General features: G+C 42.2%; 1 protein-coding gene across 1 annotated transcript in view; it reads left to right on the forward strand.

Moving 5' to 3' along the window:
• The window catches only part of dnah3 (dynein axonemal heavy chain 3), a 157656-nt gene that overhangs the window by 57168 nt on the left and 84391 nt on the right, over positions 1–16097 (forward strand). Inside the window, exons 20-25 of the mRNA XM_055651884.1 lie at positions 4079–4193; positions 4909–5025; positions 5856–6035; positions 6988–7124; positions 11830–12031; positions 13883–13975. Of these exons, the coding sequence (XP_055507859.1) occupies positions 4079–4193; positions 4909–5025; positions 5856–6035; positions 6988–7124; positions 11830–12031; positions 13883–13975 (844 nt within the window). The remainder of the gene's footprint in view (positions 1–4078; positions 4194–4908; positions 5026–5855; positions 6036–6987; positions 7125–11829; positions 12032–13882; positions 13976–16097) is intronic.

Genomic DNA, 16097 nt, shown 5'->3' on the forward strand with positions numbered 1-16097 from the left:
TTCCCCGTCTTAATTAATCTCTTAGTTATTTTTTGCTGACCTTTAAATGCTCCCAATCCTCTACCCTCCCACTATCTCTGGCTACCTTATATGCCCTTGCCTTCAGCCGAATACTATCCTTTATAGTTTTACTGAGCCATGGCTGACTGTTCTTACCCTTACCCCTTTTTTTCTTCATAGGAATAAATTTTTCTTGAAGGTTATACAGTATACCCTTAAACGTACACCACTGCTCATGTACCGTCTTATTCTTGAGTCTGCTATCCCAGTCAACTTTGATCAGCTCAGTCCTCATACCTTCATAATCCCCCTTATTTAGACTAAGCACCCTAGCCTGAGTTTCAACCTGCTCCCCTTCTATTTGAATATGGAATTCGACCATATTGTGGTCACTTGTTCCCAACGAGTCCCTAACTATGACATTTTTAATTAATCCTGCTTCATTACACAGGACCAGATCCAAGATTGCCTCCCCCCTTGTCGGTTCTGTGACATACTGTTCTAGGAACCCGTCTCTAATGCATTCTATAAACTCTTCCTCTAGTCTACCCTGCCCAGTTTGGTTTGCCCAATTAATATGAAAATTGAAGTCCCCCATGATTACAGCAGTTCCCTTTTTACATGCGTCAATTATTTGCAGATTTATGTTCTGACTAACAGTGTCACAGCTATTTGGAGGTCTATAAATTACACCCACTAGTGTTTTTTTCCCCTTATTATTCTCTATCTGTACCCAAGCTGTTTCACTATCCTGATCCTTCAACGCAATATCCTTCCTCTCTATTGCCGTTATTCCCTCCCTTATTAAAAGGGCCACCCCTCCTCCCTTTAATTCTTGTCTATCTTTCCTAATTGTCGAGTACCCCTCTATATTTAACTCCCAGTCCTGATCCCCTTGCAGCCATGTCTCCGTAATGGCCACGATATCATAACTATATATACTTAATTGCACCGTTAATTCATTTATCTTATTACGAATACTCCGTGCATTTAGATAAAGCACTTTCAGATGATTTTTACTACCCTTCCTTTCCGTTTTTGCCCCTTTTACATCTAAAGCTTTATCTTCACACATTCTGTCTCCTGTCACATTTTGACTTTCCGCTTCCCCACTGATACCCTGCTCTATTTCCTCTACCCCTGCCGTTATTACCCCCCTTGATACCTCCCCCCCGCTACTTAGTTTAAAGACCTCTCTACTGCCCTAGTTATATGATTTGCCAGGACCCCAGTCCCAGCACCGTTCAGGTGAAGTCCGTCCTTACAGAACAGATCCCCCCTGTCCCAGTACTGGTGCCAGTGGCCCAAGAAACCAAACCCATTATTCCCACACCAGTCTTTGAGCCACGCATTTAGCTTCTTAATTTTACGTACCCTCGCCGATTTGGCCCGTGGCTCAGGTAGCAATCCGGAGATCAGTACCCTCGAGGTTCTGCTTTTTAATTTATTCCCTAACTGCTCAAACTCCTTCAGCAGATCCTCCTTCCTCGTCCTTCCTATGTCATTGGTCCCCACATGGACCACGACCACTGGATCCTCCCCCTCCCTCTGCAAATTTCTCTCCAGCATCGCAGAGATATCCTTAACCCTAGCACCGGGTAGGCAACACAGCCTTCGGGACATGTTCTGCTGGCCGCAGAGAACCTTATCTACCCCCCGAATAATACTATCCCCTATCACTACGGCATTTCTTCTAACTCCCCCCTCTTGAATGGCCTCCTGATCCACGGTGCTGCAGCCAGGTTGCTCATCCCTCCCACAGCCCCTGATCCCGTCCTTACATTGAGTAAGAGCCTCGGTCATGCTCGTCAGGGACAAGGGCTGTGGCTCCTGCCGCATCTCCTCCTGGTTCCCCCTACCTGCCTCGCTTATGGCCACACCTTCCTTTCCTTGCTCACTGCCTACTGAATTAGTTAAACTGGTCGGTGTGACCATCCCCTGGCACAAAACATCCAGGTAATACTCCCCCTCCCTGATGTACCGCAGCGTATGAAGTTGGGTCTCCAGCTCATCAATGCGGAGCTGGAGTTCCTCTAGCCTCAAACACTTACTGCAGCTGTAGGGATCTTCTACATCAATGGTGTCGACAAATTCCCACATCTCGCAGTATTGGCACATCTCCTGACCGCCCATCTTATATAAGTAATTAACTGGTCCTATTTAAGAATCTCCTACTGTATTGATACACCCCTTATTTATATAATCCTACCTCCTATAAATGGGAAAGTACTCACCCCAGCCGTAAATTACCTACTGTTTTGGCTGTCTAGTGGTAATTCCTTCCGCTCTTCCTGTCTGGTCCACTGCTCCCTTGCAAGTTAGGGCTTTATTCTTTGGAGCGCAGAAGGTTAAGGGGGGACTTGATAGAGGTAGTCTGGGACTTCTCGGCGACCTCTTGGGCTGTCCTTACGGGCTTTACTGGCTTCACGGGCTGGCTTCTGCTGCTTTGCTGGCCTGCTAGCTTGCTGGCTTCACGGCTGGGGCTGGCTGTGCTCGCGGCCGGGCTGGCTGTGCTCGCGGCCGGGGCTGACTTGTGTTTCGCGGCCGGGCTGGCTGTGCTCGCGGCCGGGCTGGCTTGTGTTTCGCGGCCGGGCTGGCTGTGCTCGCGGCCGGGCTGGCTGTGCTCGCGGCCGGGGCTGACTTGTGTTTCGCGGCCGGGCTGGCTGTGCTCGCGGCCGGGGCTGACTTGTGTTTCGCTGCCGGGCTGGCTGTGCTCGCGGCCGGGCTGACTTGTGTTTCGCGGCCGGGCTGGCTGTGCTCGCGGCCGGGCTGGCTGTGCTCGCGGCCGGGCTGGCTGTGCTCGCGGCCGGGCTGGCTGTGCTCGCGGCCGGGCTGGCTGTGCTCGCGGCCGGGCTGGCTTCCTGGAGGCTCGGCTTCATCGTCCGTGGGCTGCACGGTACTGAAACTCCACTCTGCACTGTTACTCAGCTCAGGGAACTTCCGGTCACCTGGTTAGCACAGAACCTACTCCTCTGATAGCACATAGCACTCCTCTGATCCTCACCTTATACCCCAGCACTTTTTGCAGCCATCACCTCATTCCTCAACATTTCCACCCTCAATGTGATCCCACCACCTGTCGAAACTTCCCATCCCCCTCCTTCTGCAGAAACCACTCCCTTTAATAATACTCGGAATATTAGAATTAAATCAAACACTTAGAATAACACAAAGAAACTTTATCGATTACAGTTTAATAACAGGAAAAAAATTAATCCTAAAATTTTGGAAAGGCCCTACGGCCCCCACAATCAAAATGTGGATTATAGAAATGACGGAGACCTTAAACATGGAAAGAATCAGATTTTCCCTGTTGGATAAACAGGAATTATTCGTTGGAACATGGTCTCCTTTTATTGATTACTTAAAGGGTCAGAATAGTTCAGCACAGGAACCTGACTAGCACCCGGACTAAAGATTGGATGAAATGCTATACTTCGAAATGTACGAACATATCTCGAATGATGTTTTTAAACTCTAACAAATTTTTCCATTCTTCTTCAATTACCTCTTTCACTCCTCTTCCTTTTTTTTTATTTTAGTTTTCTTTTTCCTTCTTCCCTCTCTCTATTTCATCTATCCCTTTAGCTCTATCTAGTTATAAAAAAAAAAATGAAGAAAAATGCAAAAAGTATTGGAGACAATGTAATAATAACTGACAATATTATCAATTTTAAAAATGATGTAACAGTAATGATGTAATAGATTATGTACCTATCTCCAATAATAAAAAAATTAAATAAAAAAAAAAAAAAAAAAAAAAAAAGAAACCACTCCCTTTGCATCATCTTCGCTTCAAGGAAAGAGATTTGAACTTTTTTTTGCCTTCCATCACAGTGAGGAATGTGGAGGAGTTAAAATGTATTTTGTGTGTTCCGTTGCTTTTTATTTGTATGACTGACTTGGCAAATAAAATTCCTTGTATGTTGCAAAACATACTTGGCTAATAAAGTATTGTGATTGTGGTTGTGATATTGTCTCAGCAAATCGTAAAAGTAAAAACTGTTGTAGAAAGCTACAAACGGTTAGTTCTCCACATATTGCATAATGAAATGACTTAATAACAACCTTTGTCTAGATTGGAAGAGGTTGGAGTAGCAGCAAGCAAAGAGTATTCACTGGAGAAAGCTCTTGCTAAGATGAAAGCAGAATGGGTGGATGGCATCTTCAGCTTTACAAAGTATCGGGATACGGTGGGTATATTTCATGCTAAGCCAACTCAGATAATTGTTTCCTCATCGTCATTCTACTAAATTCAGGTTATTAATCCTGCACAATTTCCCCTAATATCAAATTATGCCTGCCTCAGAGCAGTCGGGTGTCTAGTAAATCCTCTCAATTATCATGTATTTACCATGTTGCATTAACCAACCTCCTTCGCAGTGATAATCATTAAGAGAGATCAGACAAGAAGGTATGACAGACGCCAGGTTGTTAACACAAATGAGAACTAGGCTGGTGACAGAGAGCTCAGAAGGAAAGTGCCAAAGAAAGAAGAGAGGCATAGATCCCTCGAGTGAAGCAAAAAGAAAAGGGAAAGGGAGTTAATCCCTAAATGAAGCCATTGTTTCAGGTGGAAGGGTAAAGAATCGAGGACAAAAAAATGAACTAATGCTCAAAAGAACCAAAAGTGAAGCAAAACATCAAGCTTTCACTGCATCGTGGTTGGGGTCTGTTAGAAGTAATGGTAGTGAAATGGTACTGTTCACGAGGGAGCTGGATAAGTAACTAAAAGGAAAGAATTTGCTGGACTGTGGAAAAAGAGTTGCTGGAGGGTTGATGGACGAAGTGTTCTCCTTCCAAGCTGTAAGCATTTTGTGATGAATAATGCAACATGGAGCACATGAATTGCACAAAATGCTGGATTTTATAGATGAGATACTATAATATAACCTTCTGTGTTTTCAGGATGTAAGCATTCTGTCTGCAGTGGATGATATCCAGGTATTGTTGGACGATCACATCATTAAGGTACAGACCATGCGTGGATCACCATATATTAAACCGGTTGAAAACGAATGTAAGGTAGGATTTGAGACATTGGAGATTTGTGAAACAGCAATACTGAAAATGATGCCTGTCTTTTGCGCTGATTTTCTTTTCTAACTATGTAATAATCTTAGTTTCCCTCCCCTCCAAAAAGAATGATGTACATTAAATGAAATAAAAAAACACCTTTATATTTAGATTTCCATCTACAATGCAATTTGAAATAATTTGTTTGGGAAGATTAAATATATAAGATACCTGACATTGGCCCTTATTTTTTAATCTTCATTTAATACCACATTACTGTTCTCTATAATGGTTTGCCTATATTGAAACAAGGAGCTATATTTCACTTGGGCAGCTTAGACCCCAGGGATATGGACATTGACTTCTCTAACTTCAAGTAACCCTTGCTTTCCCTCTCTCTTCATCCCTCCCCTTTCCCAGATCTTTGGCCAGTCTTACTGTCTCCGACTACGTTTTATCTCTTTGCTTTCTTGTTACCTTCTCCACGCTAACAACGATCTATTCCACATTTGCCTGGATCTCCATTCCCGTTGCCCTGTTTACACACCTTCACTCTTCCTTATTTATGTATCTCCCTCCCCCCTGATGTCAGTCTGAAGAAGGGTCTCGACCTGAAATGTCACCCATTCCTTCTCCCCAGAGATGCTGCCCGTCCCGCTGAGTTACTCCAGCATTTTGTGCCTATCTTTGAGCTATATTTCATGTTCCTCAGTAGATATGATATTTTAAAAACTATTTTATATGCATTTATAACATAGACAAGATGTTGTTTATTATTTTTAAAGTATTAGAAGCACTCAGTGTAACAATTATGCTGTGTTTAACTTTCAAAAATCTAGGTATGGGAGGACAAGCTAGTCCTGATGCAGAATATTCTTGATGCCTGGTTAAAATGCCAGGCCACCTGGCTTTACCTGGAGCCTATCTTTAGTTCTGAGGACATCATTGCTCAAATGCCAGAAGAAGGTCGGAAGTTCGGTATTGTAGATGGCTACTGGAAAGACATAATGTCTGAAGCAGTAAGTTAATCATCCATCTCTTCAATCCAAAATTTGATATTGATTTCAGGCGGTGAAGCAAATACTATGTATTTGTCTGAAGAAGTGTCTCGACCCAAAACGTCACCCATTCCTTCTATCCAGAGATGCTGCCTGTCCCGTTGAGTTACTCCAGCATTTTGTGTCTATCTTCGGTTTAAATCAGCATCTGCAGTTCCTTTCTACACTATGTATTTCCTATAGCATCCCAAAAACTTAGGAAGTTGGGGAAAGCTTTCAAAGCAATGCTTGGCTTTCTTGTATCTGTCTACATTAATGTTGAGTTGCAGGTGCGGAATTGCTGCCATGCCTAATCAAAATGCGTTGAACTTTTAATATTTATTTGGTTTTCCCTATTTTCAGAAATTATTTTCTGCTTGTTTCCTTTTAAATTTTGTTCCCTGGTTCTGCTCCTGTAGTTTTGTCAAACTTTGCTAATTCTGAATTGGGAATTGCAATGAAGGGGAGCAATTTCACTCATCCTTTGATATCTTTCTCCCTGGCCTTAATTTAATACTGTATTCTGAGTATATGTCTTAATGTTGTCAATGGCTCTAATATTTGGGCGTGGCACGGTGGCACAGTGGTAGAGTTACTTCCTTACATCACTGGAGACCTGGGTTTGATCCTGACTTTGGATGCTGTCTGTAAGGAATTTGTATGTTCTCCCTGTGACCGCGTGGGTTTTCTCCAGGTGCTCTGGCTTCCTCCCACACTCCAAAGACGTCCAGGTTTGCAGGTTAATTGGCTTCAGTAAAAAATGTAACTTCTCCCCAGTGTTCATGGTAGTGCTAGTGTACGGGGTGGTCGCTGGTCGGCGTGGACTCGGTGGGCTTAAGGGCCTGTTTCCGCGCAGTATCTCTAAAATAACTTAAGTCAATGAGATGTTGTACAAGGCATGTTTTCTAATGCAATTTGCTAATTTTGTTACAAGGTAAAAGATACTCATATCTTGCAAGCTACAGCTCAGCCAAATATGTTGGAAAGATTGTTGGAGGCTAATATTCTCTTGGAGGATATCCAGAAAGGCCTTAATTTATACCTGGAGAAGAAAAGGCTCTATTTCCCGAGGTAAGTGATCCCTTTTGAAAATATACTGGGTTACTTTATTAAAGTGGAATAGAATTATAGGATAATGGTAGTATAATAAAAGTTGCTATCTTAGATGTGTGGGAAGGAAATGCAGATGCTGGTTTAACCTGAAGATAGACACAAAAAGCTGGAGGGCAGCATCTCTGGAGAGAAGGAATGGGTGACTTTTCGGATCGGGTCTGAAGAAGTGTCTCGACATGTCCCGAAATGTCACCCGTTCCTTCTCTTCAGAGATGCTGCCTGTCCCGCTGAGTTACTCCAGCTTTTTGTGTCTACCTTTGCTGTATTTGATTTTGGGGTAATATCAGAAAGTAATCTAAAATATAAATGGACATTTTTGGAAGTTTGCTGATCTTGATTTCATTGCACGCATTGCAAAAATAAACCAATATTCTCATCAGATATGAAATATAGATATCACTTGGATGGAGTTACTGAAATGCAATTTTTTTTTTTCCATTTAACTTAAAATCAGCAAGCAAGGAGGAACTCTTTTTAGACATTTGAACCGATCTGCCCTCCCAGCACTGCTCACCTCATAAATCTAAAGACCATACAGTGGTAGCAAAAGCTCAATGATAGGTTCTGTAAATGACTTAATAAACACTGGTCTGAAGTTTAAATCATCTTTAATTTGAGCATATAGTAGTGCGGTACCGTAGGTTGTTAGTTCATCACTACCGCTTCCAAGACTACTTAATGTAGGAAATAGGTGTTAATATAAAGTGTACAGTAAAGTGGAGTTAGTGATGCTACACTACTCTGATTGTTCACATGCAATAACCAATCTACATCCTTCCCCGTAAAGAGAAAAGATTGTTAAGCAAATGTTAAACAGCCAGGCAAATGTTAACACACGCAATTAAACATACTCGGCGTATCTATCAGGCGGTCTACTAATATGACCCGAACGCGTGTGGACCAACCCCTCTCCCTCCATACTAGAAAAGTTAGTGGGGGAGGGAGGTTAGTGGGGGAGGGACTCTTGAGGCGACTGGTGGAGTGAGCATGCGGGAATGTTGGCATGGTTTAGATGGGGTTACCAACCGAGGCGGAGAGCGCACACTGGGAATGGTGGTAGCAGGAGCAGCAGAGGGTTTAAACGGCAGGGGTGGAGCATATGGATCAGCTGGAGGTGGTCGAGATTTGTTCACAAGCAGCAAATGCTGCCAGCTTCGCCTGTACCATCGACGTTGACAAGGTAGGAACGGGGTTCCTTAGATGAGCCGACAACGATACGCAGACGGGTATGTCCCACAGCGGTCTGCGTATGGACCACTTGACCCTGCAACTCTAGTACGGAAAACACTGTTGTGCAACCGATGTGGGCCGCGACATCTTCGACAATTCTCATCAGATAATGTGGGCGCTTGATGGCAGCGTTTAGGTCTCTTGGATTGAGCACACTCGGAGCTCGTCTTTGTCTTTCTTTTGCATGACAACCATGGTGGAGACCCAGTCTGTGGGGTCACTGACTTCAGCCAGCACACCCATGGAAACCACATTTCTAAGTTCAGTCTCGATTCTGTCATGCATGGCATGTGGCACGCGGTGGGGAGCACGGATAGGTGGGATCAACGGCGATTTTATGTCATAGGAAGCTTGCCCAGCTTGGCATCGAACAGATCAGGGTAGTTTCGAATTGGGTCCTCAGATATAAGTAACTTGTGAACGGAGCGATCGAAAGAGACTAGCCCAAGGTCCTGGCATGCATGGATGCCCAGTAAAGTCACAGTCTGATTTTAGGATATAGAAAATCAGATTTCTTGTGGTATTTTCCAATATACATTTAGAAACATGGAAACATAGAAACATAGAAATTAGGTGCAGGAGTAGGCCATTCGGCCCTTCGAGCCTGCACTGCCATTCAATATGATCATGGCTGATCATCCAACTCAGTATCCCGTACCTGCCTTCTCTCCTAATTGGATCGTCCTCATGGGCAGCTTCGAGCTGGTCTTGGGAGTCTGAAAATGTTTGGTCTTGCAGCAGGTGCAGATTAGACGCCAAGCTAGAATTGCGGTTCCCATGGGACCTGCAGCAAACGGCGAAATGGTTCATCTTCTTGCAGTAGTTGCATGGCTTGCCGTTCGCTGGACAGAACATCCGTCCCTTGTTGTGGAAATAGTTACAGTTCGGACACCTTTGCGGCGGTTCATTCATAAATCTTCTGTTGGCTGTCGGTGTGGCTCGTTTATTGAAGCCTGTCAGGTTTATACTCGTTATCTTCCTTTTATTTCAAACTGTAATATCCCAGTAGCATGTTTGTGGCTTTAAGTCATACACTTTACACTCTGTTCTATTTGTCCCAGATCTTTCCCAGATTCAAGTTAGGATTCCACTACCATCTCAAGAACCGTCACATTCTGCAGATAAATGTCAGTTATTTCCACGACCTTCTAAGCAATTTCATTACAAAACGCACCATTCACTCATTTCCTTTTGGGCATTTTGAAAAACCTGTTCTTTTATTACACCTTTTCCATCATCTAAGGTCCAAATTTTGCTTCTGAGATAAAATCAAGATTCACTCTACTTGCAGTTGAGATTGCTGTACTTGCAGCTTACAATCAAGTCTATTTGGTTCGCAAGTATTCTAGTCACTTGTCACTCTATTTCTCCATATAGTGAATCCCCTATCTTCACTGTCTTTGATTTCCTTCACACCACATTGAAACTCAATTCATGTTTAAGGAGCAGTTCTTCAATCTTTCTGCTGGGCAGCCATAAAATTCTTAGCTTGATAGCACATTTTTGTTTTATAGGGAATGGATTCCCATGCAGTAGATGCTGGTTATGAAGGATGTGGTTCCCAAGCCATTTAAAAGGGCCTGTGGATGATTTCATCTTATATGACCTGTGGTGCGATCTGCACCTTATGAATTGTTCGGCATTTTCCTGTCAACGACCTAGGCTAAGGGAAGCTTTCTAAATTTCTCAGCGTTCCCATGTTTCCCTTTCCCTATGCCCCAACATAAACCTGCAGGCAGCCAATGCCACCTCTTTGTGATGTGTTGGACCAGAAACATATTACCAATCATTTGCTTCAATTCCTTAGCTTCTATGGTTTTCCAGACAGCAAAATCTGATGAGAAGTATTTGTTACAAATCTCACATATCCCCTGTGACTCCACAGAGCCATCCATGCTGATCTTTAAAGGGACCGTATCGTATTGTGCATTCTTGCTCTTCATATACTGTAGAATCCCTTTTTTTATCTATATTGTTAGTATCAGTGTGCACGACAACCCTCTGACTGCTCCCCCTCCCCCTTGAGGATGTTCTGCATCATTTGGAAACATTATTGACCATGAAACCCAGGAGGCAATACATCATCGTGGCTTTTTGTTTTCAGTGACAAAATCTCCTTTTGGTCAATCTAACGAGTTAGTCTCCTACAGTATTGCTCTGTCTGACTCCACCTGTCCTGCTGAGCCTCAGAGCCTGCCACAGTGCCTGGATGCTGCTTCAGTCCAGTTTAGTTTAGTGATACAGCCCGGAAACAGGCCCTTCGACCCACTGTGTCCGCACCGACCAGCCATCCCCGCACATTAGCACTATCCCACACGCACTACGGAAAATTTTACATTTATACATTTATACCAAGCCAATTACTGAGGGGAATGGCCCAGGCTGCCTTTCCCCCTTTACCTCTCCTGGTGGTCACCTAACTACCTGCATCTTGTACCTTACGCGTGACTACCCATCCAAAATTCCTACCTATGATACTCTCAACATCCTGGATGTGTTTAACCCGTTCTAATTCCTTGACACCGTCAATCTGGAGCTGCGGCTGAGCGCAGTTTCCACAGGGGAGTCTCCCCATCCTGCAAGAGGAACATACTACAGCCCTAACTGCTGTCCCAACTGCACTGTCTAAGAAGTAAAGTTGAAGGACCTTTCCTAATATTACCTACACTGCTGCTCAGCCTCGTTGCAAATGTCTCACAAGCCAAAGTCTCAGCGTTTATTCCTCAGATGCCACCACTCCAAAGAGGGCTGCTCCACTGTACCTTACCTTTATTTTATTGGCTGTCGTGTCTCGCAATTTACAATCAGAACTGCTTTCCCAGCCATACTCCTCAAACTAGGGCCTTTTCCAGCTACTGTTCTGTTCCACCTCCAGGCTAGGAACTGACTAGTTCTACTTTTTAATGGTGTACTTTCAAATCTTCCCTCTGCTGCTCTTTGCTCCACCCTCTGACTGGAAACGCTATAATCTCTTGAAAGGCCGTATTCATTTGCAACTGTACTGAAAATATTTTCGGATTCAATACCAACAAGTATTCTTTTGCCGTTACTACTTAAAATAAAACCTTTGTTTAAACTGGTTAAAAAGGAACTGCAGATGCTGGAAAATTGAAGGTAGACAAAAATGCTGGAAAAACTCAGCGGGTGAGGCAGCATCTATGGAGCAAAGGAAATAGGCCCCAAACGTTGCCTATTTCCTTCGCTCCATAGATGCTGCCTCACCCACTGAGTTTCTCCAACATTTTGCTCTACTTTTGTTTAAACCATTAGCATTCGGTCAATTAAAGAGAATTTGAGCTAGAATGAGAGAATTCAAAGATAAGAAAGATTGGGATTCTCGTCACTTTTTCATGAAATGTTAAGAGCAAACTAAATCACTATTTATTTTCTTGTATTCTTGGTCCTGAAAAAAAATGTTTTCCTCCCACTACAGGTTTTTTTTCTTGTCCAATGATGAGTTGCTTGAAATTCTTTCGGAAACCAAAGACCCACTCAGAGTCCAGCCGCATCTGAAGAAATGCTTTGAAGGGATAGCAAAACTTCAGTTCACTGATCAGATGCAAATCACAGGAATGATTAGCTCTGAGGGAGAAATCGTACCACTTGTTAAAAGTATCAATCCAGCAAAAGCTAAGGTACACATCTTAAATCTATGAACTATTCCTCAATGATTGTTCAACAATCCATGTTATGCACAAGGGTCAATTTTACAAAAGATTATCGGTTATTCTTTTAACTTGAAAACTTTTGAAAATCATAATTTAAATATACCATATATCAATTTTTCCAAATGAAATATTTGTCTATCACATATTTAAACACATATAAAACATCTGTTTTCTTTGATACCTGTAAAAAGCTTTTTTTTAAAATTAAACTTCAATATTAATGATGAACAAACTGTTGTAATTTCTAAAGAGGTCTGAAAAAGGATGAAGGAGACTATTTAATTAGATAACATTTAATTATATGTACATTGCAGAATGCGGTATAGAACAGTGCTGCATAACTTCTTTGCAGTTAGGAACAGATTTACTATTCACAGACCATTCATAGGAAATGTATTTTGTTTTATCCAACCAACCAAATATATTAAACTTTTTTTGAAAAGAAACCCAAGTGTTTCCATCTTATAATGCAAGCATTTTCTATTCCCCAATTCTGGAAGGCTTTGTGGTGTGAAATTTCTTAGAACCACTTTCTAAACAGACACTAAAGACACTTTCATTTTTAGCTGTGAAATTATGAATTGGGGCTGCCAGAGTGAGTCATAGAGTCATGCACCATGGACACAGACCCTTCGGCTCAATTTGCCCACACCGCCCAACATGTCCCAGCCACACTAGTCCCACATGCCTGCGTTTGGTCCATATCTCTACAAACCTATCCATGTACGTCTCTAACTGTTTCTTAAAAGTTGCGATAGTCCGTGCCTCAACTACCTCCTCTGGCAGCTTGTTCCATACAGCCACCACCCTTTGTATGAAAAGGTTACCCCTTGGATTCCTATTAAATCTTTTCCCCTTCACCTTAAACCAATGTCCTCTGATCCACGATTCCCCTACTCTGGGATAGATACTCTGTGCATTTATCTGATCTATTCCTTTCATGATTTTATATACCTCTATAAGATCACCCCTCATCCTCCTACACTCCAAGGAATGGAGTCCCAGCCTACTCAACCACTCGCCATAGCTCAGACCCTCGAGGCCTGACAACATTTTGTAAATCTTCTCTGTACCCTTTCCAGCTTGACAACATCTTTCCCATAACATGGTGCACAGAACTTACCACAATACTCTAAATACGGCCTCACCCAACGTCTTATGCAACTACAACATGACCCACTAACTTCTACCCTCAATACTCTGACTGATGAAGTCCAATGTGCCAAAAGCCTTTTTGACCATCCTATCTACCTACCTTCAAGAATCTATGTATCTGCACTCCTAGATCCCTCTGCTCTATAACATTCCCCAGAGCTGTACCCTTCACTGTGTAGGTCCTGCCCATGTTAGACTTCCCAAAGTGCAACACCTCATATTTCTCTGTGTAAAATTCCATCAACCATTCCTCAACCCACCTGGCCAACTGATCAAAATCATGCTGCAATTTTTCACAACCATCTTCACTATCTGCAATACCACCCACTTTAGTATCAGATGCAAGCTTGTTAATCTTATATGTAACTGGGCTTTTAAATGTAATTGGGCTCTTAAATGTAATTGGGCTCTTAAATCCAGAGAATGACTGGTGTTATTCCTTTCATGATCAGACTACCACAAATCCTGGAAGTTTTTCTTTTCTAAAGAGAATTTAAAATGTTCAGAGATCTGTGAAGGGTTGCTTTGAGTTTCTCGACAGCACCAGTACCTATGCCCCATGGTTCCCTCTTATTTATTCTTCACATCAATTAGTTTTATCAGATCTGAAAACTATTATATCAAACCTTGCTTAAAAATAACCTTGTGGCTTCTTACTTACAGGGAATGGTGGAGAAATGGCTTTTGCAAGTTGAAGGGATGATGCTCAGCAGCATAAAGCATGTGATCAAGGAAGGGATTGCCAACTATGTTGAGGTAATGGCACACAACAGGCAATCATAATTATAGCATTATACGTGTACACGTTGCACCTGTACAAGGCGTTGGTGAGACCAGATTTGGAGCATTGCATGCAGTTCTGATCACCTTCCTTTGGGAAGGAAGTCATCAAGATGGAATGCGTGCAGAAAAGATTCTGGATTCGGTTAAAACTAAAAACAAACAATATTTTGATGTTCTATTTTAAATTATAAAGAGTGTTACCTGCCAATGAAAGTTGTGTATTTAATAATGAGTGCACAGTGGCATTAGGTAGAGCTGTTGCCTACATCTTTAGTGATCCAGGTTCATTCCCACCTCTGCTTCTATCTGTATGGAATCTGTGAGTTTCGCCTGTGAATGCATGGGTTTTCCCCAGATCCTCCAGTTTCCTTCCGCATTCCAATGATATTCTGATTGATATTTTCATGGACTATTGTAAATTACTCGTTGTGTAAATGGTTGGGGATCTAATGGATCTCGTTAGAATGAAGGGATCACTGAGAAATAAGTGGCGGAACAGGATTGATAGGTTGCTCTGAGAACTGGCATAAATGCAGTAGACTCAATGGCCCTATATGTAAGAACATTGAAAATGGTTGATTTGTAATGCACACTTCCTTGAAAATCTGAAGCCAGTTTAGTTCAGTTTAGTTTATTGTCATGTGTACTGAGGTACAGTGAAAAGCTTTTGTTGCTTGCTATCCAGTCAACTGAAAGACAATACAAGATTCCAATCGAGTCATTTACATGTACATATGACACATGATAAGGGAATAACGTTTAGTGGTAGGTAAAGCCAGCAAAATCCGATCAAGGATAGTCCGAGCCATTGTATTCAGTTCCCATCACAAACTCTGCTCTTCAACTGCTAACCAGGTCCCTCTCCCTGGTAATTGCATGCTACGAGTCGGTCTTTTCACATCCTTGGTGTTATATTTGTCCAAAAAATAAGCATCAAATCATATACTTTGCAATCAGTGAGAAAGCTATTTTCTCCTCTGTAACATTGCTAATTACCCCCCCTGCCTCAGCTCAAATGCTGCTGAAATATTTGTCAACTCCTTTATTACCCCTTGAACTTTACTTGGCAGAGCTTCCTTGTTCTCTGTAAGATTGATATTTTTTAATTTATAAGATTTTTATATTTTTTATCCTGAAGTGGTTTCAATACTTTGATCCTGAAATCTCTTTTCCACTTTTTTTTCATAGTTTCTTGCCTTTTAAAAAGGACTTTGAAGTAATTTTCTCGTGTCCAAGTGAAAGACCTGATATTTTCTCTCTGTTGAACTCTGCCTGCTACAGTTTTGATTGGTCAAACTAAAAATGCCTCAGTACACCTTTCTGTTCCAAGCTTTATTTACTTCTGCAATCATTTACCTCTATTTTTAAGTGGCTTGTAATTATCATTATTTTCACACCCCTCATTTTTCCTGCATCCCTCATTCTGCCATGATCTACTTTTAGTATCCCTTTGCTGCCTTTCACATCACTTTTCCACAGATATCTTCACATTCTTTGTTTTACATTTTAGCTTTGTACTCCTCACATCACTTGACGTCCAAATTTATTTAATTAATCGAGTATAATTCTTGCACTTTTCACATATTCGGGGGAATTTTATTCTGCCAAATTCTTCTTTGAAGACCTTCGAATCTAACCTATTCTGAAAAAGTTTTGCCGACTCTACTTTGATCAGTTTCTAAATTATTCTTTCATAGCTTCTCTAAGTTCAAACGATAGCTTGTAATTCAACTTCTGTAGTCTCAAATTATTCTAAATTTAATTGATTAATCATGAATCAGCTAGGTATTCTGTATAGTTTAGATTTAGTTTAGAAATACAGCGTGGAAACACGCCCTTCGGCCCACCGAGTCAGCACCGACCAGCGATCCCCGCACATTAACATAAGTCTACACACACTAGGGACAATTTACACTAATACCAAGTATACAAACCCAAGCCAATTAATCTACAAACCTGTACATCTTTGGAGTGTGGGAGGAAACCGAAGATCTCGGAGAAAACCCACGCAGGTCACGGGAAGCATGTCCAAACTCAGTACAGACTGCACTCGTAGTCGAGATCGAACCCGGGTCTCCGGCGCTGCAAGCGCTGT

This window comes from Leucoraja erinacea, chromosome 20 (genome assembly GCF_028641065.1).
Source record: "Leucoraja erinacea ecotype New England chromosome 20, Leri_hhj_1, whole genome shotgun sequence".
In the NCBI taxonomy this organism is placed as follows: Eukaryota; Metazoa; Chordata; class Chondrichthyes; order Rajiformes; family Rajidae; genus Leucoraja; species Leucoraja erinaceus.